This window comes from Podarcis cretensis, assembly GCF_951804945.1.
Source record: "Podarcis cretensis genome assembly, chromosome: 2".
Taxonomy (NCBI): domain Eukaryota; kingdom Metazoa; phylum Chordata; class Lepidosauria; order Squamata; family Lacertidae; genus Podarcis; species Podarcis cretensis.
Window position 1 is genome coordinate 65,919,278 of NC_137171.1, and position 21,113 is coordinate 65,940,390.

General features: G+C 47.8%; 1 protein-coding gene across 2 annotated transcripts; it reads right to left on the reverse strand.

The window, feature by feature from the left end:
• Nucleotides 1–11,957: 11,957 nt before the first annotated feature.
• Nucleotides 11,958–20,824, reverse strand: HAND1 (heart and neural crest derivatives expressed 1). 2 transcript variants are annotated; one of them, XM_079965246.1, is made up of 2 exons: nt 19,947–20,824; nt 11,958–14,275 (listed from the first exon to the last, which is right to left on the reverse strand). In XM_079965246.1, exons 1-2 carry the CDS (start codon nt 20,580–20,582, stop codon nt 14,177–14,179), a joined length of 735 nt encoding a protein of 244 aa, XP_079821372.1. In that variant the 5' UTR covers nt 20,583–20,824; the 3' UTR covers nt 11,958–14,176. The 2 variants fall into 2 exon arrangements, with proteins under 2 accessions (XP_079821372.1, XP_079821371.1); XM_079965245.1 differs by having other exon boundaries at nt 11,958–14,278.
• Nucleotides 20,825–21,113: the final 289 nt, after the last annotated feature.

Here is a 21,113-nt window from a genome sequence, read left to right on the forward strand (position 1 = left end):
AATGTTACCGGAGAATGGATCAATGTTGCTAAGCTATCCTTACCCAGATGATGGGCAAGCCTAAAACAGGCAGAAGGTATTCCATGCCGCCAAGGCCACTTCAGCCTCCTAAAGAACATAAGAAGCAGCTGCTGGATCAGGCCAATGGCCCATCTAGTCCAACATCCTGTTCCCACAGTAGCCAACCAGGTGCCTGTGGGAAGCCTGCGAATTGAACGTAAGCACAACAGCAACTGTGATTCCCAGTCATTGGTATTCAGAGGCATGATGCCTCTGGCTACAGAGGTAGAACATAGCAATTGTTGGTTATGGCTATAGCTCCAGTGACAGAGCTGGATCAAGGAGTATCCCCAGAATGGGCACCGGCTCTTTGAAGAACGGAAAGGTCAGTTTCCTAGACCTGAGAATCAGTACTACCATCTTGTTACATGCACCGTTTCTCTGATCTAAAGATCTCCATCCAAGCTGTTATTACCTGTATGTTGTACTCATGGAGCTAAGAGAATAACATGTGTTTTAAAAAATATTTCCAGTGTGTGTGTGTGTGTTTTTTTTAAAAATGTATACATGTTCCTAGAGCCTGACATCTCAGCATTTGCCATCCCTGAGATTATAATTTTGTTTCTGACGGTTGGAAGTCATGCACCAATAAAAGTGAACCTTAAATAAAAGCTTTTCTTGAGGGGGACAGTTGCTGTTGTTATTATCATCTATTCCCCACTTCCTTCCATAGGAGTCCAGGGCAGCAATCCTTGCAACATTTTCAGTTACCCAAGATGAAATCTTACGTTATGCTCTCCTATGTATCCTTTTCCCAGTTAAAATGAGTAACTTTCATTTTCAAGATCTAGGAATATTGTTTACTGATCACAATTTTCAGATTCATGCTAGAGATTGGATGTGCAATTCTCCAGGCCAGGGCAAGGGGGTCCTTTGGCTCTCCAGATTTTCCTGGACTCCAACTGCCATCACCCATGTCCATTTGCCATGTTGGCTGGGACTGATGGGAATTGGGAGCCCAACATCTGAAGAGCCTCCCCACAGCATGTTCTGGTTCTCCTGTATTTTTTTAACAAGGCCAATAGATCTCTTTATTTGATGAAAAGGGTGGTCTTCTGATAATTTTCCTCTCTTTTACTATCTCCTTGGAGTCTTTTTTTAAATAGTTTTTTTCATTAAAAAAAATATGCAGGGGTTTTTTCCCATTTCATATCTGTACCGCTTCATATTTTAAAGAAAAAAACACAAGGCAACCGACATTAAAGCATCAAATAAAACAATTCAGACTAAGCCATTACAGAAGGAAGTCAAATATAAAGTATATATTCAAAGGAGCATAATTAACCAGAAACTAAAATATTACCTTAAAAGATTTAAAAATAAAACATTACAAAGAAGGTCAACTACAGAATGCACATTTAATGCAGCAGAATTTATGAAAAAGTGTCTTAAACATTTCAAGAGAAAACATTAATAATGGAAGTCAAATATTAAATGCACATTTAAAAGAGCACAAGTAGTAAGAAAAGAAAATATAAGCATAAAACGTATCTGTTGCTGCCAATGGTTGTTCATGGTGGGTGGTGGTTGTGGAAGCTCAGGCTCCATGACCTGAGTCTGCATTAAGAGACAGTCAAGATGGTCTCTGGCCACCTCAACAGCCTTTTGTAGCTGGAGTCAGTCCTGCCCTCCCAGGCCAGGTGGGAAAGGCCTGCAAGGCAGGGAGCAGGTCTTCCAGGACTCACAGCCCAGTTGGTCTCCTCGCAGTTCCACACACTTTCACCTTTCACAGGAGACCCACCTGTCAGCCTTTGGTTCTGATCTGTAGATTCCCATGAGGCAGCTGAATACTGACATCCAGTCAATGCCCAAAAGCTTCATGCAAGAGATAGGTGGCTGCAACTTTTTCCCCGTGGCACTGCAGTGGGCATGACCTTGCTACCCGCTTTCTGGCCATATAGCGAAGTTAGGCACAGTAGCAGCTATAACTTTTCTTCGCCTCCCTCTTCTCCCCCCCCCTCCAATTTTTGTACAGCTATGCATACAAACTTACCCAGGGGGGAAATGAAGCAATAATACTTTGCTGCCTTTGAAGCACTTCCCCTGGACTTTCACCGAACTCCCGCTTCTCGGCTTGTGGAAATGTTTGTAGGTACCTCTCATTAACTTTAACGGGGCCTGCGATCCGCAGGACGCAAGCGAGGGGTCTCAGTGTTAATGGTGCCCTCACACATCTCCTGAAGGCCTCTTGTGTTGTGGACTCCTCTGTGCGGAAAGCCCTTGGACTAGGCCAGGCGGCGCTGAATCTCCCAGCGCCGTGTTTTATTTTTCTTCCTCTGGCCTGGGTGAGACAATGGCCGCTCTATCCTTCCAAACCAAGCCAGGGAAGAAAAAGCAGCAAGAAGCAAAGGCTGGCTCTCTGTGTAGAGTCGACCATCTTCAGCCAGGGCCTGGCCACCCAACAGAGGGGCATACGCTTTCTCAGGCACCCAAAAAGCTATTCCCCATTCCATTTCAGTTTTGCTTCCATGTGCCTTTCCCACTCCTGTTTTTCTTTCTAGTTTCCCAGCCCGCCCGACCCCCCCTTTTGTCAGATTGGTATTTTATGTGGCTCCATGCTGTCTACGGGGCTGTCCCGTTTAACCCCTTCCTTGCCGCTTCCAAGATAAGAATTGGCTCCTTTGAAATCAGATAAACAGTCTCATAAATACCAAGAAAGAAACAACACTGCAGCTTTCTGAAGGAAACTGTGTGTGCTTGGGATGGTGGCTGCGGGGGGGGGGGGGGGGAGAGACGAGATAATTTGCCAAAAGGCCAAACACGTAAGTGCGGAGATGAGTCATTGAGTGGGCGATTCCCTGCAGGGCTAGCTGCTTACCTTGTCACCGTACATGCTGTCAGTACGGCACCCGTGAGTGATTAGCCGTGCTTTGGGCACACTGGATGGGAGATTCCCAGCTTCTGTTCAAAAATAATGATGAAGTTTCTAGCCTTCAGGGTTGGAAAGAAAAGCTTGACAATAGGTGGTTGTAGTGGTAAAAAAGGTAAAGGACCCCTGGACAGTTAAGTCCAGTCAAAGGTGACTATGGGGTGCTGTGCTCATCTCACTTCAGACTGAGGGAGCCGGCGTCCACAGACAGCTTTCTGGGTCATGTGGCTAGCATGACGAAACCGCTTCTGCTGCAACAAAACACCATGACTGAAGCCAGAGCGCACGAAAACACCATTTACCTTCCCACCACAGTGGTACCTATTCATCTACTTGCACTGGCATGCTTTCAAACTGCTAGGTTGGCAGAAGCTGGGACAGAGCAACGGGAGCTCACCCCGTCATGGTGATTTGAACCACCGACCTTCTGATCGGCAAGCCCAAGAGGCTCAGTGGTTTAGACCACAGCGCCACCCACATCCGAGGCAGGTGTAGTGCACCATCTTAGGGAATAAGATGATGTTCCTTCATCACAGGGTCAATGCACTGAAAGTTCCTAAGTCAAATTTTGGTTCAGCCGCCTGGTCTTAAGGAAGATGTTGCGGTTCAGCTCGCCCATCTATAATAGGAGGGTAATTGTCCTGGCCTACCTTGCAAGGTGGTCAGAACTGCTGGCAATGTATGTTTAGTGTTTCAGGCATTATGGGGATAACTATATAAACATAAGGTAGCAGCATTGGATGTTCTGAAACCTTAAAAATCAGAAGGCATGTGAAAAAGAAGCAATGAGCACAAAGCTATTGATCCTACATGTGGTCAAGCCATGGGGTGCTTTTCTTGGGACACTTGCCTGGTGCCCACATTGCCGCATTTTTTGCATCAGGTCAAGACCTTTTTGTTCTCCTTTTAACATTTTTATTTTTCAGTTGCTGCACTATGGTGGGTGGTTTTAGTGTATAAATTTGATGGCTGTTCTGGTTTTGTGCTGTGTATGGTATTTTGTTGTGCTGCTTTGGTTTTTATGACGCTTTGTCTCTTAAACTTATTGTGGGATGGAGAGAGGTGGGGCGTGGGAGAGCTTTTTTCTTTAAAAATGGGTACCCTCATTTTGACTCAAGAAAATACCATTTTATTGTTCAAATTGGGAAAAATAAATACAGTAAATGGACAAAAGTATGAAGATTCACAAAATGATAGGGGTACGCATACCCCTGTGTCCCCCCAGAAAAAAGGTGTGTGGGTGTGTGTAATGTTTTGTTCTTGTGCTTTTATTTATTTTTATTTTGTTACTGCCACCTAGACAATTTATTGTATGATGAATCTCATAAATATAAATAATATGTATCACAGGAAACCAGAAACACTCACATTGTGGATAAATGTTTCCACCAAGACACTGTTGCTAGGTCAGGAACGTGTTGTAGAATAATAAAACGCTGCATGCATGTGCATGTGCATCAATGCCCTCTATCCAAGGGGAAGATTTCTGGCCAGCAGGTTTCCTTTAGTGATCACACTATTCAAGCTCTCTTTGTGCCTCTGTGCATGCAGAGCGAAAGGGGAGGATATGGCATGCGGTCCAGGGAGATACAAAAATCCAGAATACGGTGTAGTGTGACAATGTTTTTCGTTGCTTTTGTTTGCTCATTCGTTTTGCCCTCCTGCCATCTTTGAATTGGCAATGAATACCTAAACCAAGAAAGGGGGGGGGGGGGGGAGCCAAGTCCACAGAGAGAGGAGATTGGGTGGATGGAGGGGGGAGGGGGAGCCCTCTCAGATTTCTCAACGGATAATGAAGCAACAAGGGGGTGGAGAGGGTAGCTAAGATTTTGAAAAATGCCTTGACAAGAGCTAATGCTGTACAGGGATAAGTGTAGACATGATATAAGGCAAGGGTTAGCCTCTAGGATCAAAGAGGCACACCTAATACTCCTATGCCCCTTTCCTGGCTTGCGTAATGGAGACAGGGAGGTCATTTTTCTTTCCTGTGCAGCAAAAACTTTAACTGGGACTTTAAACAGTGCATCTGAAACCTCCAATGCAACATTCACCATTGTATTCAATTAAAGCAGAAAGTTCAGGGGTGTTCCCAATCCAGCAGTGGTTCTGGGTTACCATTTATATTCTATCAGATCACACAGCGCTTATGCTTTCTATTCAGGCACATTTTGAATGACAAATAGCAAAGGAACAGAAATTATTCACAAGAGCTCAGCTTATAGGATGTATCTGAAGCTTATGCCGCTTATGTATAGTTACCATGTTTGGAAAAAGTATTGGCTCCTGTTTGGATACTTTTTGCCACCATGACTGGAGAGAGATTTGCCGACAATGCATTCTCATAATCATCCGTAACGTTTGCAGAGCGCTTTCTAGTGTTCAAAGCACTTCAAATCTGTTATTATCTTTTGGGGATCTTTACAACCTTCCCCTGCCCCAGAATTTCGGTATTATTTTTCCCTGTATTACAGAGCGGGGGCTGGGGCTAACTAAGGACACGGGGGTCTTTTTTGTTTTGTAGCTCAGTCACTAACGCCACGCCAGCTCTTGCCACCACGGAGTAAAAACAGCTGGGAAATGTCAGGAAATAGCACCTCTTCCTAGCCATAGGGTGGGGGGTGGGCTTCTGGCACAGCACAGTATTTTGCACAGTACCAGAAAGCAGCCCAAGGTGTCTTCCCAGTGTAAATAAACTGAGTGTAATGTTTGTGCAGGGACGCAGGTGGCACTGTGGGTTAAAGCCTCAGCGCCTAGGACTTGCCGATCGAAAGGTCGGCGGTTCGAATCCCTGCGGCGGGGTGCGCTCCTGCTGCTCGGTCCCAGCGCCTGCCAACCTAGCAGTTCGAAAGCACCTCCGGGTGCAAGTAGATAAACAGGGACCGCTTACCAGCGGGAAGGTAAACGGCGTTTCCGTGTGCGGCTCTGGCTCGCCAGAGCAGCGATGTCACGCTGGCCACGTGACCCGGAAGTGTCTCCGGACAGCGCTGGCCCCTGGCCTCTTAAGTGAGATGGGCGCACAACCCCAGAGTCTGTCAAGACTGGCCCGTACGGGCAGGGGTACCTTTACCTTTTAATGTTTGTGCAAACTGTGCAACTTTTTCTTTCTTCTTCTCTTTGGTTCAGTTGTGACTATTCATTATTTATATGCACATAGATCCATGAAGGTGTGGTCTAGGAGTGCCATCCACACTGGGGGAAATTCCAGTGGAATGCTGCCATACACCCAGCAACTAGGTTTAGAGTACAGAATTAACACACACACACATTTCTCCTTTCAAGTATTTCCCATGATTATTTCCTCTGCCCGTTTCTCTCTTCTTAGGTTGATACCTTAAATCCTAAGGCTAGAAATGTTTTGATCCCAGCAGCCCCAGCAGCCATGCCCTGTGATAGTGATTGTGGGAATTGTATTCCGAGAGCACCTGGAGGGGCGCAGGTTCCCCATCCCTAATGTAAATTGTGTACTGATATAGAGAACCCTAATGTAGTTGTGGACACTACACTAGGTGGTTTCAAAAGAGGAGGAGAGAAATTCAGGAATGATAAGGCTATCCGTGGCTACTAGGCATGATGACTATACAGTGGTATCTCAGGTTAAGTACTTAATTCATTCCAGAGGTCCGTTCTTAACATGAAACTGTTCTTAACCTGAGCACCACTTTAGCTAATGGGGCCTCCTGCTGCCGCCGCGCCGCCGAAGCACGATTTCTGTTCTCATCCTGAAGCAAAGTACTTAACCTGAAGCACTATTTCTGGGTTAGTGGAGTTTGTAACCTGAAGCATATGTAACCCAAGGTACCTCTGTATTCTACCTCCACTGTTGGAGACAGTATCTCTCTGAATACCACCTGTTAAGAATCAAATGTGGGGAGAGCACTGTTGCACTCAGACCTTGCTTGTGGGCTTCCCATAGGCATCTGGTTGGCCACTGTGAAAACAGGATGGTGGACTAGCGAGGCCATTGGACTGGTCCAAGTGGGCTGCTCTTATGTTCTTAAATGATTCCTGGATACTCGGGATAGTTTGCAGTTTCCACCTGATGTTTAATAGGATACTTAAGGCCCTGTTCAGGTAGCATGTAGATGACCTTCGAGCAGCATACAGAATGGTTATATGTCGGTTGTGGCAGAATCTCCATGGGCTTGTCACCAGGTTTCTTGACTGCATCGTTTTATGCACCCTTCTCAATCTCCTGGGCTCACACCTCAGCTAGGCCCCTCTTTACGTTGGAGGGTTTTCCTTCCCTGCTGTTGCTGTCATGAAATTAAAGCCTCAGTAATCCGTGTTATAGGAATGAAACCAGCGAGTGTGGGAAAGAACGGGAGTCGTTTTCATGAATCCTGTTACCAGAAGTATTTCCACCAATAGAGCCAATATGTTAACAGCATCCTCTGTCATCTACGTGATCAACACAGCAAGAGAAAGCAGTTTGGGTTGCATTCCATTATGATTAACATGGTACTATGTTATGAATATGTGGCTTATTATGTAGCTTGCAAATCCCCTTTCCTCTAAGCAAGGCCTCTATTGGTTTTACTGGTAATCCTGCCTGGATAAAGGAACCTAGGTGGTTGAAATAAACATCCCATACTCCAAGGAGCACCCCCAAGGCCTGAAGCTGAAAGAATTCAACACTTGGAGAGGGAATCATCTAATCACTTAAGGACCTTGATACTGTGTGCACTTATCAGTCCATCGCTGGGTGCCTCTAGTCTCCCTCCTTGTACTGATAGAGAACTCACTTGATTTGATCATCATCAGAGGCCCTTCTGTCTGTGCCCTACAGGAGTAGTCCAGAGGGTGACAACAGGAGGACAGGCCTTTGGGCTGGCCGCTGCCCATTCAAGGAATGCTCTTCTCAGTGAAGCTCACCTGGAACCAATAGTGATGCATTTTCAGCTCCGTTCATTTGGGTGTTTATTTTTCTTTGACGCTAGGGGCTAATGACTGTCATTTACAGTGGTACCTCTGGTTACGTATTTAATTCGTTCCGGAGGTCCATTCTTAACCTGAAACTGTTCTTAACCTGAAGCACCACTTTAGCTAATGGGGCCTCCCGCTGCCGCCACCACGCGATTTCTGTTCTCATCCTGAAGCAAAGTTCTTAACCTGAGGTACTGTTTCTGGGTTAGCGGCGTCTGTAACCTGAAGCGTATGTAACCTGAAGCGTATGTAACCCGAGGAACCACTGTATAATAATTGCCATTTGTTTCCACACCTGGGCTTTAATGAAAATTTTAGTTCCCTCCCTCTTTTGTTTTGCTTTCCATTCTCCAGAAATGTCCATGTGTGAGAGACTCTATAATAAGGGACAGAAAGTCAAGAGCAGTTTGACCTTTTCCATCTCTCTTTCTCGAAGTGCAATCTCTCTGTGTCTACATAGAATTAAGTCCTATTAAATTCAATTATGGTGCTTACAAAATGGACACAAGTAGGACTGAGGCCTCCATGACACAAAACCCTCTTCTTGGGAGAATACTCAATGAAGAATGCTGTGCTAGTTGTGCAAATCAAGAAAAATATTTTTGGCAGAATTATGTATATATATTTGTGAGTGTGCGCATGCATGCACATGTGTACAGAGAGTGGAGGAGAGAGAGAGAAATAAAGGAGAGGTGCAGCTGTGCTGATTTTTGCCCCTATGGCAAAATCTGTAGACCCTGCACTGGGCAATATGTAATAGTACAGTAACTTTGAAATGTGGTGTAACAGCTCTGCTTTCCTTGGCGATCCCCCTGCTCAATCTGCTAAGTGGGGGCTTTGGACATCTTCCCCAAAGGCTTACTTTAATGGCAGCACTTGGCAGAAAAAGAGTAGCACGCTCAGTCTCATATATGGGTCAAGATTCTGTTCCCATGTTTGAATTAGGTTTAGTTATTGCAACATTTGCAATATATTGCAATATGTTCTGGTAAGCTTCCTAGCTTACCAGAAAAGTCAAGGCTGTGCATGTGACTTGGTATGAGGAGAAAAGGGGAGGAGCTTCTCTCTAAGTATCAAGGTTTATGCCCACCAATTTGCAGTCCAAGGAGTACAGTGAATGCATCCAGCATCTTATACTGTGTGCTCTAACATGTTTATTGCTAGTTACAGATAGGTAGCCGTGTTGGTCTGCCATAGTCAAAACAAAATAAAAAAATTCCTTCCAGTAGCACCTTAAAGACCAACTAAATTAGTTCTTGGTATGAGCTTTCGTGTGCATGCACACTTCTTCAGATACACTGAAACAGAAGTCACCAGACCCTTCTATATAGTGTTTTATTTTGTTATGTTTATTGCTATCAAACATGTTAGGAGGTCTAGTAGGAATGGCATAGCACTGGAGATCTTGCTGAAACGTAGATGCTTGTGTGAGGAGGGGTTAAAACTATAGCCCCCAGGCTCTTTTTATTTTTTTAAGCAAGTCTCCAGCCCTTGTAGAATCAGAAAGAGAGGCTAAATCTGCATGAACTCTTGGGCCAGTGTGTTTTTGAGACTGCCTGTTTCTATCTTTCAGTGCAAATGAGGGACATTTGGGAAAGCAGGGCTAGGCAATTAGTCAAAGGCATTCCCAAGTGACACACCCAATGAATGAACTTCCTGATTCATACTGAAGCTTCCTTCCTTGGTGGAGAAGTGATTGCCGCCCCATGAAAAACTGCTCAGAAATCCAGGCTTTTAGAATAGCAGTAGCAGCACACATGGTAGAATGGAGCTCCCCTTTTGATGCCACTGTTTCTGCTGCTTACCTCGATGGGGCTGTCTGGGTGGAGGCACCTGGTACCACCGAAAGAGTCTATCTGGTACTCTCAAAGCCTCAACCTCATCCCCACCCAGCCTCATCCCTGCCCCAACTAGGTAAGCAGCAGCAACACTGGTGTCCCGAGTGTGGATCTGCCCCACTGCAGGTGTTGTGTCTCCCTAAAAACAAAAAGGCAGCCACAAAGACCGCTGTCCATTATCTAATTCAGGTCTAATTTCATACCCTTTTCCACATGTTCTTTTCTTGTTTTTACAATGTTTACATTTAAACAACATTGGTTTTCAATGTGCTGCCTGTACCAATGCAATTAAAGCCCATCATTAGCTTATCCCTGTTGGACAGGGCTAGAGATTATGCTAGACCTGCAAAATAGCAAAGTTTAATACCCTTTCTTCTGAGGAAAAGGGGGCAATAACCGCAGTGTAATCAAGTGCTGTTGTTCAGTTTTGTCGTGTTTTGCTTTTGTTTTTTAATTAAGGGAAAGGTGAAGTAGCTGAGCAATTAATTAAAGGGGGGTGTGAGTGAAAATTGAAAGGTTTCAACTACAGGGAGAAGAAATCACCAGAACAGCAGGTCTACCCACTGAGAAACTACAGTAAAGTAGACCTGTTAGAAAAGTTTCTCAGACCAAGTCTACCCAATTTGGTAGACTTGGGCTCTAAAATGGTAGACCTGTTCTCTGATGCTAGTTCTGAATGTTTGTCAAAATCTGTGAGTGCACAATAGTCCTGATGCAACAATTCTTGGAGGCAGGGGGTGGAATTTTCTCTCATTAGGATCTGTCTTCTTTTTGCTCTTTCTCCTAAGCCTTGGAGAAGGGGAAAAGGGGAAAGACAAGCAACTATGCTGTGTTGACCTTTCTTTTGAAATTAACAATGAATATTTCCTTTTGATTTGCCACATTAGCACAAATGGAGTCATCACCAAGAAGAGGGGGGGGGGGTGTAGAATGAAGTGGGACAGATTAACTCTTTGGGCCCTTCTTCCCCATAACAGCTGTGCCTCTACATCCATATTAGGCATCTGCATTTCAATTAAAACACAAACACTGTTAAATAATGTGTACACTCCACAAATGCTATGGAAAAACATATTAAAGTGCCCATAATGTGCATGCTGCTCATGTATACCAAGTGAGCACACTGAGGTGTCTCAATGTGTATACTAAACACACTATACATATATATCTAAGAGGGGGCAACTTTTAAATCCCATTTATTTCAATGGTAGATATATGCTTAAACTCTTCCTCTTTTTATTTTTTAAAGAGGACTTAACATTACTTAAACTTGGTATCAGCAACGATTTTCAATAAACTAACTTCCATCATTTCTGACACTGTAGGGGAGTGACAGCTGAGAAAAGGGGGAGGACAACGTAAATGTTGGTATCCCGTTACTTGTAAAACTGAAAAGCTTGTAAACATTTTTAACAGCAATTAATTCCACCAGGAATGTGAAGCACACACTTAAATCTCCAACTAAACTCTCTTCCGACATCCCCTTGATTTCAGTTGGAAACATTCAAATCCGTGCTTAACTCTCCTACTGAATTTGGTAAGAGGCCAAAACCTTCTCACTTCGGTTGAATCATGTCCCATGTTTACTTGAATGCAAGTTTGGTGATTTCAGATAAATTCTTCCAAATCAAGGTGCTTAGCATCAAGGCACAACTGTCTAGAATCCATGTACTAACATTTAATGGGGCTGTGAATCATAGCCTGTGTCTGTCTGCCTAGTGCTAAGACTTTTATTTATTTATTTTTTAAATCTCTGTTGGGTCTGCAAGCTCTCAAGCAACTACCACAACTATAAACATTTTTTCTCTGTAGTATTAAATCATATATGTTTATGACACAGCACCAGCAACTAGCAATATCAATAAATATAGAGCTTTTTCAAAATATGATGTATATTTAAAATAATTTCATGTTATTTCTGTTCATGTATAAATATGATTGACACCCTATTTATTTGAACGCCCACCCTGTGCTTTATCTCTCCTAGGCACAAGATTCTAGACAGAAATTTTCAGTCTTTATAAAAAATATAAATATAAACCAGTAGGGCTTAACACTGGATCATATCCCCACTATTTATTTCCCTGTTGCTAATCAAGTTCTGTTCTTGCAAATTTCATACTTCCTCCCTCACTGCTGTTTTTCCATTAGCACAAACAGGAAAATAAGTTTCCAAACTCACAGAGAGGATTTTGCACTTCGTTTCAGCTTGATTAGACAAGGAATCCATCTGACTTTAGGGAGTGATGCCCTTCAGGAAAGCAAAATCTTCATAAAGCTTTTCTTTATTATTAATATTATTATTCTTCTTTAAATCCGCATAAATATTTGGCAAGGCAAACCTGTTCTCTTTGCAAGTGGTCATACAGATTTGAGGTAGAAAACCCGGTACAGGAAATGTATAAAATGCATCCATTTAGGTAGTTTAAATACATCCAAACAAAAATATGAAATGGAATCAACGATGTTGGGAGAGGAGAGACATGGTCAGAGGGGGAGACCTTGTGTTTATTTACATCTAAACAAATAACGACACTAGGCACAACACACAAGCCTGCCACAGGGAAGCATCCTCACGAATCACTGGTTTCAACGCGGGAGGTCGCCATGTGCTGAACTTCCTCTGGCTGAAACCAGGCGACCTTTTAAATGGTGCTTAATTGTAGCTGGATCATGCCCAGTATTCCCTCCCCCACAAGTGCAGGAGGAACCAATCCCCCAAACTTGAGGGGTGCAGGGAATGAGTGAAGTGGTGGTGGAAGGTATGGAAAGCTCATGCACGGTTCTGTAGGGGAGAGTGTCTCTAGAGTGCATGGCCAATCCCCCCATCGACCACGGGCAATACCGGGTCCCAGGCCAGGCAGGCGACAGTGCATTTACAACAGGAGGAGCAGATTGGGAGTCCTGTTCTTTCACTTTGCACCTTTCTTTCTGAACTGGATTCTCTTTTAACTGGGCAGGAGAGGGGATGAAAGCAGAGGAAATGTAAACCTAGGGCACAGAGACAGAAGAAAGCAGCCAGGTTACAGCCAAAGCGAGCCTCCTTCCATTTCTGCAACCTGGACCTGAAAGTTTTGGCTCTGCTTAGAATTGCAGGCTGTGATCTTCAATGTGGTTTATTGACTAAAGTAGTTTCATGCGCATAGCAAGGATTTTTTTTTGGGGGGCAGGCCTTTTGTTAGAGGGGGAAGAACCTCAGTTTGCTATGTATTTTTAATGATTTTTATTGATGGAGGGGCAGCTACCCCTCCCTGCCCCCCCTACACCCACAGGTGGTTTATTGAAGGAGCTTCATGGACTCCGATGGGGAAGGGGGTGGCGGTTTTGGAATAAGCCCCTTGAGGACCGCATAGCTGGCCCCACTGAAATCCGAGGGATGGGTCCAGCCCAAGCCAAGAGTTTGGAAATCCAATTTGGGGGGTTCTTAATGTGGGCTGGATCGTGTCCAAAGGTGGGATTCAACTCCTCCAGCTCTTATCTGCATCCTTCCATCCTTGCCAGGAAATAATCCCATTCCTAACTGTGGGATTTACTCCTGAGCAAATCAGTTTATGTGCTCAGGTTTCCGGCTACAGCACTGCTAGGGCGGGGGATCCTATAAATTTTGTAAAGGAAGCAAAGGCTCCGATCCGCACGCTGACATGCAGAAAGAAAGTTGTTGCCTCAAGAGTGGCCTGGCGTTAATAGAGTGGTGTATTTCGAAGTAGCTCTCCTCCTGTTCGATGGGATCACCAGGATGTTTAGGGCTGCAGCCTAAATTGTGATGAAATCGGATTATCAACCTCTCTTCTCCTCCTCCCCCCTCCCACTCCCCCCCCCTTCAGCAATGGCTTGACAGCAAATGGAAATCACTCTCAAGCCAGGATCGGCTGGCGGGCCTTCCACCTTCTTTTGTGCAACACAAGATCCCTTTCAGGTCCGCACACAATCCCGCGTGATATAGCTATATATATATACATCTACATCTGTGGCACCCTGGTTCCATGAGACATTCAAAAGCGACATTAGACGACGCGATATCCCGCGCGGGTTTCCAGCAAGGCTTCTTCTTGCCAGACTTCTGACGGCGCAGACGGTCCATCGTTTGACGTCCAGGTCCTCGCCGGGCTTTCAAGCCAGCGAGTTACTGGCTTCAGGGAAGGGGGAGTTTTCCGTTCTCAGGCGTGTCGGGGCCCCCCTCTCTCTGTGCCCCCTTCTGCAGCCTCCACATTGCACATGATCCTCGTCCTCACTGAGGCGGCCGCCGGCTACCCGCTCCAAGGCTGCGAAGGGGAGGGCGGATCAGCAGACGGAAACAAACAAAAAAGCGGGTCGCGGACGATTTCTCTCTCTCTCTCTCCTTCTGAGTGTTGGGGATTTGGGGTGCGCGAGGGATGGGGCAGAGACCAACCAGGGAGAACAGGGTCCCCCATCCTGGGCGCGCGCGCAGTTCTCCTCCCAGCCACCTTGGTGGAGCCGGTTCTCTGGAAACGGTTCCTGGTTTCATTCATTGATTGAGTTCCAGCGCCCAGACCTGCTGAGGCCAGCCAGTCCTGCCCTTAAGCCGTTTTTCTCCGTGGCCTAAAGCGTGAGAATAGCCCTCGGTCTGCTGCAAGGGGGAGAGGGGAGGGGAGGAAAGAGGAAAAAACAAAAACCAGGAGGGAATGAATCTCCATTACGCATTAATCAGCATCATCACCAGAAGAAAAGAAAGCTGGGAAATGTAGAGGGGAGCCATCCTAAGCGTGCTACTCTTGAGAAAGTACGCTTTAGGAGGGCGCCTGGACTGGCTTCCCTAGATCCTCCTGTGCTCAAGGGCGGCTCCGTCCCTAATAAGTGGATCCTACTACTAATCATATAGATTGTCCTAAAAGGCCCAACGCAGCCCCTGCGAAGCGCGCTTAACAGTCCTCGCAGGCGAAGCAAGCGGCGCCAGCTCCTGCCTCTGCAACGAAAATCGACGGAGGGGCTTGCAAAGCGCTTGGTCTTGGTGGGGTCGTGCCTAAGGCAGAGGAGAAAGCCAGGCAAGTAAAGGAAGCAAGGAAGCAAGGAAGGAAGGAAGACGTTTGCATGGCGAGCCCTTCTGCCGTCCACGAGGCCACTGTTTGTAAATTTCGCCCGGAAGGCTGTAAAGAAGACCCCGGAGTTGTTCATCTGTTTATGAGTATTAGATAATCAGGCGGAAGGCCATAAATTTCAGTCTCTATTTGCAGCCCTTTTATAAATATAAGAGGCTGCGTTTTGGTAAATACGTCGGAGTCCTCTACTAAATTACGCCGGTTATGAGTTTTTTAATTGCCGAGGCCGCTCCGCGAAAATAACTCCGGGCAACAGGACCGAATAAATAAATCGCGGGGTTTATACAGGCTCTTGAATAGTATAAACTTTGCAGATGCTAATTTATTTACCCTTGGGAAGTATTTGCAACTCGGTCATTTAGTTATTATTTATTTTCAAATCCGGCTCCTCCTCTATCTCCCCTCAACGAGAGCGAACGCACAGGAATAAAGGATGAATGAATTCCTTTTTCCTTTTCCTCCCCCCCCCCCTTTAAAAAAAAAAAATTCACTGATTAAGCACCTTCTTCTTCTTTTAACTGTGGAGAGAGGACTCCACACCGGGACGGGAAATGGAGGAAATTGAGATTGAGAATTATATTGCAATACAAATTTTGAATAATGATGTTTATGATGATGATGATGATGATGATGATGGCAGCTGAGATCGAATTCGATTAATGTTTCTATGGCCTGACCCTTTTCTGTATTGAAACAGTATCGAAAACTGATCGGCCAAACGCCGTCATTGAGAGAGGGAGAAGAAGCGCAGAGCCTCTTTAAAAGCCGGAGCAGTACGTCTCACGGCCAATTTCCCCCCTCCTCCATTTTTACACTTCCAGAAAAGGGTGGGTTGAAATGGCCTGAATGCATTTATATTGAAGAGCAATACAAAATAAATAAATGGAAGCCTCAGGACAGCCGAACCAGCTTCGCTCCAATTCAATTTCAGAGGGTTTCTTTTTTTTGGGGGGGGGGTGTCGAAATTTGGGTGGATTGTATTCTGCTGGCAGCAGGAACGTGTGGGTCTGCCGAACAGCCCCCCCCCCGCCCTTACTGGTCTATTTTATTGGGGAGAAGCTTCCATTAAAAGATAGAAAGGGGGGAAGACCACTACAGTACTGTTGAGGAAACTCTTCCAGGGCGTATTTTGGAGCGGTCCCAATTCACCTCGTGTGCGTATTTATTCCTTGCGCCTTGGTTTTGCGCGGAGAAGGGTTTTTTTGCGGGAAGCAACTGCAGCCAAAAGCGGCGAAGATACGGGATTATTATTTCCCTCCCCCGCCTTCCTTCCAGACTGTGTACAATTCTCTCTGCTCGCCCTACCCCACCCCAAAACCCACATCCAAATGACCTTAACAGTTCTAAACAGCTCTGGCAATTCGGTGGCGCATTTTCAAATCCCGCCAGAAAGGGGAACAGGAAATGAGGAAATGAAGTCGAGAGTTGCCTCGCGCTTTTCATCGCTCCTGGAGGATTTTGAAATAATCTCTTGCGTTGTGCCGCCTTCTTGAGCCCCAAAACAAAAGAACCTATGCAAACTAGCGAAAGAGACGCCAAGAAAAGGACCGGTATCAATGGAACGTCCCTAGAGAGGACTGGGCCAAGATAGCTACATGCCATTTTAAAAGGGATGTGGGGTGTTTAAGTAGCGGCACAATATTTGATAGGCTTCCCTGCATCTTCCCTATCTTTTCAGGGGTGTGGGGCACATTCAATATTCCCCCACCGGGTTTTTTTAAAAAAACTATTTGTTGCAGTCCGATCTTCCAAAAAGGATGTGGTTCCTGACCTGGGAGAAATAAAAGAAAAGTTGGCCATTTCATTTCGGCCGCCCTTTCCAAAAGTATTGGGACTTTTCTACCGCCAGATCCTACGCGTGTCTACTCAGAAGCAAGAGCCGCTGGGTTCAATTGGACTTCCAAGGAAGCTTGCATAGAATTTGCAGCTGTTTCCGATGGCCAACTTGCGGGGTGAAGAGAAGGCGCTTTGAGCCGCTGACTACTGAACGCACTTTTACTCAGTACACCCATTGAAACTAATTGGCGTCAGTTAGTTATGACCATCAATTTCAGTGAGTCTGCTCTGAGTAAACGTTAGTCGCCGGCAACCCTGGGTAACGTCTTAAGAGGAGAGCGCCGCTTTTGCAATCAGGAGGAAGCTCCTGCGACCCCACAACCAGCCCGCAAATAACGTTGGGTTGCCTCGATGTCTTTACGCAGCTGCTTAACACTAGGGCAGCGAATAGAAATCAAAAGGATAACGTGTGGATCAGAACAAGCGGGGCCTGTTGCACCTCCTGTCCAAGATGCCTGCCTGCCTGTCTGCCTGCCAGCCAGCCATGCCATGCCCGTTCATAGGGCATGCCATTTCCCTCCCGCTTCTGCCTCAACAGTCTGCTGAGGGCTTTCCCTCCCTATTTGCCCCTTGAAAATGTTACTACTTCTGAAAACCTTCCTATGGTGTGATGCTGCCAGCGCAGAAAGCAGACTGCTAGCAGAAGCCTTGTGTTGAATCTTGCAGAAAATCCAGTTCAAATGAGTAATTTGCACTTGCAGGATACACATTGTGCAACCACTGTCACCATTATTATACTCTTGTGAGAGGCAACACTAGTGTGTCAGTGCTTGTCTGCTGTTGCTTGCGCAACAATGTAACTCTTTTGTGCGCGGATGGCGTTGTTTCAGATGCGTTCACGCCGGAAGAACAAAACTGATATTCTAGAAGAACATTCCTCGGACAGCACAATAGACGAGTCACTTCTAACTTTCCAGAAAGCGCAGTTCCAAACACTTTTCTCGCAGCGAGGCATGTTTATAAATAAACCTGCACCCGGGGTTAATCTGACCTAAAATAAGGAAGATGGCTGCGGGCGATCTCACCGCTTTAACTCGCGGTCAGAACCTTCGCCATTATTTTCCTTCTAGGTCTGCTTCCTTTAACCATAGTAATTAATATATATTATTTCGGGGTGTAAAGAAAGGCGGCGCAACACGACATTTGGATGGCTCGTTCATCCAAGGTCGGATTCCGATTCTCCCTCCGGCAAAGAATGTTCCGTGCAAGGGAGTAGTTCTCGTCAAGGAAGGGCACGTCTTGCAGAATGCAGAACTGGGACAACACTTGCAAGAAATGACCGCCCTCACTCAGCTCAGCCTGGCTCTGTCCTCCACCGTCTCACATCCGCGCTAAAGGGAAATCAAACGAAGAGAACGAATGACTCCCGTGCAGCGCGAGCCCACGCTTGTCTACTCAGAAGTATGTACAAGTGCACGCTTCCAAAGACGCGTGAAGGATGGATGGAGGCCTAAGGCTGCCATCCTAAATCACGCGATGTCGGGGATTGCGCAACAGGGGGCCGAGGGCAGATCGTTAGCAAAGCCGAAAGGATTGGCCTAGGCCAGAGTCAAGTTTAAAAAGGGCGCTTGGAGGGCGGACGCAGGGAACATTTGTTACAGACGGTTACTTATTAGACATGACCATAGCTCAGGGATCCCTAGGAGCAATTCCCCCGTGGTCTTGAAACAGGGGAGCGAGCGATTCCCCTTCCCCTGCCTAGATCTGTTAACGGATGAAGATCGGAAGGCATGCAATGCAGTGAAATAATCGACCTTCTTTCCCCGAGAAATTGAGATCTCCACGCAGTTGGCACATTAGGAAGCGGGTCGGAGAGAGGCTCCATAGTCCCACATTACTTCTCCTGAAATATTGCCTGCCGCAATGTCCCATTCCGCTTTCATTCCTTACTAAAATGTCATGCAATGCATTCCATACAACAGAGTTCGCGCGCAAAGCATCAGTTGGGGGGGGGCGCAAATCCACCGACCCAGGTCTCCAACTTGGACTGCCGAACGCTTTTGCCCACACAGTCTTTATGGCCCTGATTCAGACACGACCAGCAGGATGAGTCCACCAAGGGATGCAGTGGGTATGGGAAGCTTTGTTTTGTGGGACAAAAGGCTTCAGATTGAGTGGGTATCAAACCCGCAGCCCTCCTTTGAAGGCTGGTTGCTTAGTCTAGAAGAAACCCCCACCCCACACACCAGTGCAGAAGGGCTCGTTTAGATCCAAAGGCCAGAGGCCTAGGCTTTCCTTGGCACGCCTCTAGATCCCAGTCGCTGCGGAGCCAGAGCAAGAATGAGCTGTTTTGCTCTCCTGCTCGGCTTGAGGAAGCTTTCCAGGGGCATCTGGTGAGAAACAGGGATGCTGGACAAGAGAGGCCTTGGGTCTGATCCGGCAGGGCTCTTATGGCGTTCTTCTGATTTAATAATTGAGGTTTAAGTACCCAGGCCACCAAATCTCATCTCTAATCTTTACATCTCCCAAACCCACCGCACAGCAAATGCAGCTTTCCCCAGCTTGCCACCCTAATATCCACTCCACTCTACTTAAAAGAGGACCCTTTCCTTCCTTACCCTATTCACTTGGACTTCCGTAGGCGTCAGTGGGCTTGATATCCAACAAAATACTGGACCATCTTTAAAACACACATAGAAAAAGCAAGCTCACTTCACTCTTGCGCCAGGCGGGAATCATTTTTAAAAACCAAGCAGAGATTTGCCAATGATTCCGAGGGGCTCTATAGCCTGCCAGCCTAATTCTACCCACAGGAGGGGTGGGCTCCTTCCATACCCCTCTGCGATGTCCAGGCCTCTGCTCTAGGTACCCCCACCGAGGAAATCAGCCTCAGAGAAAAACAGATGCTTGTTTGGGATAGCTATTCTTTAAGGGGAGCACCATTACCTCACATGAGCCTCTTACCTGAAGTTTAATGTGGGACAGGCCCGGAGACGAAGACCTGGAAATGGGGAAGGGGCGCGTGTTCTGGGGCAGAGAGGTCCACTCTCCGGAAGCGGAAGCCCATGGGAGCGGGATCAGGCTCGCTCAGGTGGTCAGACCTGGCCGAGAAGACAATCTCCAATGTGCTTTTTCCTCCCCTCCGCTATGGGACGGCTGAGCTCCAGGGTGAAGGGGCAGGGGTTGCAATTCCCTGGAATTGAGCTAGCCCCCGCGCCTCTAAGTTTCGGCCATGGCTACGCTCCGTGCAGCTGCCCTAAAGCCTGTGCAGAAACAAAGGTATTGTTTCCACCCCTTATATAGGGAGCCGCCACTCATCCCGCTAAGTCTGGAACCAGGAGACTCACTTTTCTGCCCCGCTCCTCCCGTTCGAGGGGAGGGCGCCTCTGAGCGCGCGCAGAGCGCCTTCGCGCGGGCCCTTACCGGCTGCTCGCGCTTCCTCTTGGCGGCGTCGCGGGGCTCGGCCTTCTTGAGCTCGGCCTTGAAGCCCTCGGCGGCCGGCCCGTCCTTGGCCAGCACCTCCATGAGGTAGGCGATGTAGCTGGTGGCCAGGCGCAGCGTCTTGATCTTGGATAGCTTGGTGTCGGCCGGCACGTTGGGGATGCACTCGCGCAGCTCGGCGAAGGCGCTGTTCAGGCTCTCGGTGCGGCGGCGCTCCTTGCGAGGCGCTCCGGGCGCCGACGACGAAGACGCACCCCGACGGCGCGCCGCACTCAGCCGCCCGCCCAGCTCCGACGGGCTGCCGCCGTACGACGAGGCGGGCGAAGCCGACGAGCCCAGCCCGGCGGCCGCTGCAGCCGCTGCCGCAGCTGCCGCGCACACCAACTCGGGAGGAGGCGGAGGCGGCGGGGAGAGGTCGGAGGCTGCGCTGAGCAACCAGCCCTGCGCGAAGGGCCGCTCGGCCGGCGGGAAACATCGGCCGGGGGCCGGCGGAGGCGGCGGCGCGGGCGGCCCGAAGAGGAACGGCTCGTGGTGCGGGTGGTGGGGGTGGAGCAGCGCGCCGTGGTGCGGGTGGTGGTGGGGATGGGGGTGGCCCTGGTAGCTCCCCACCACGTTCATGGCGACGGCGGCGCCCCCGAGTCTCCGGCGCTACGAAGAAGCCATGGGAGGCTCGGCCCCGAGGGGCGCCCACGCTGCGGGCGCGCCGTCCAAGTTGCGTGGTCCAGCGGCGCGCTCCCTCTCTGCCGCGCTCGCCTCAGCCCTCCTGCTCTGCAGCCAGCAACTCGGCCGGCCTTTATGCAGCGGTGGGCTCTTTGATGTCACGCTGCGGTGAAGGGGAGGAGAGAGAGAGACGCACGCACAAGCACACAAGCAAGGAGGGAAGCGAACCCGGGACGGAGTGGTTTTGCCCCTGAGCAAGGAGGCTGGCTCAGTCAGTCCTCCCCCCCCCCGCCCAAGACCCAAGAGGCGTCGACCTCGACCACATTCGTGGTGCATAGAAACAGTATTGTAGTTTGGGGTTATTTATGGCATTCCCAGCCCACTTTTTCCTTACTAGCTGGTCTGCGTGGTTCTCCCCGCTCCCACAAACACCGTGTCCCCAAGGTCACCCGGTGAGCTTCATGGCCCAGTGGGCATTTGAACCCTGGC

What these genes read in the sequence shown, in the direction of transcription:
- HAND1 (XM_079965245.1), bottom strand. Translation starts at nt 20,582, where the DNA reads ATGAACGTGGTGGGGAGCTACCAGGGCCACCCCCATCCCCACCACCAC. An exon ending in AGAGGAAGCGCGAGCAGCCG is followed by an intron (nt 14,279 to 19,946) that starts GTAAGGGCCCGC and finishes TCCCCCTTGCAG; the next exon opens with CAGACCGAGGGCTATTCTCA.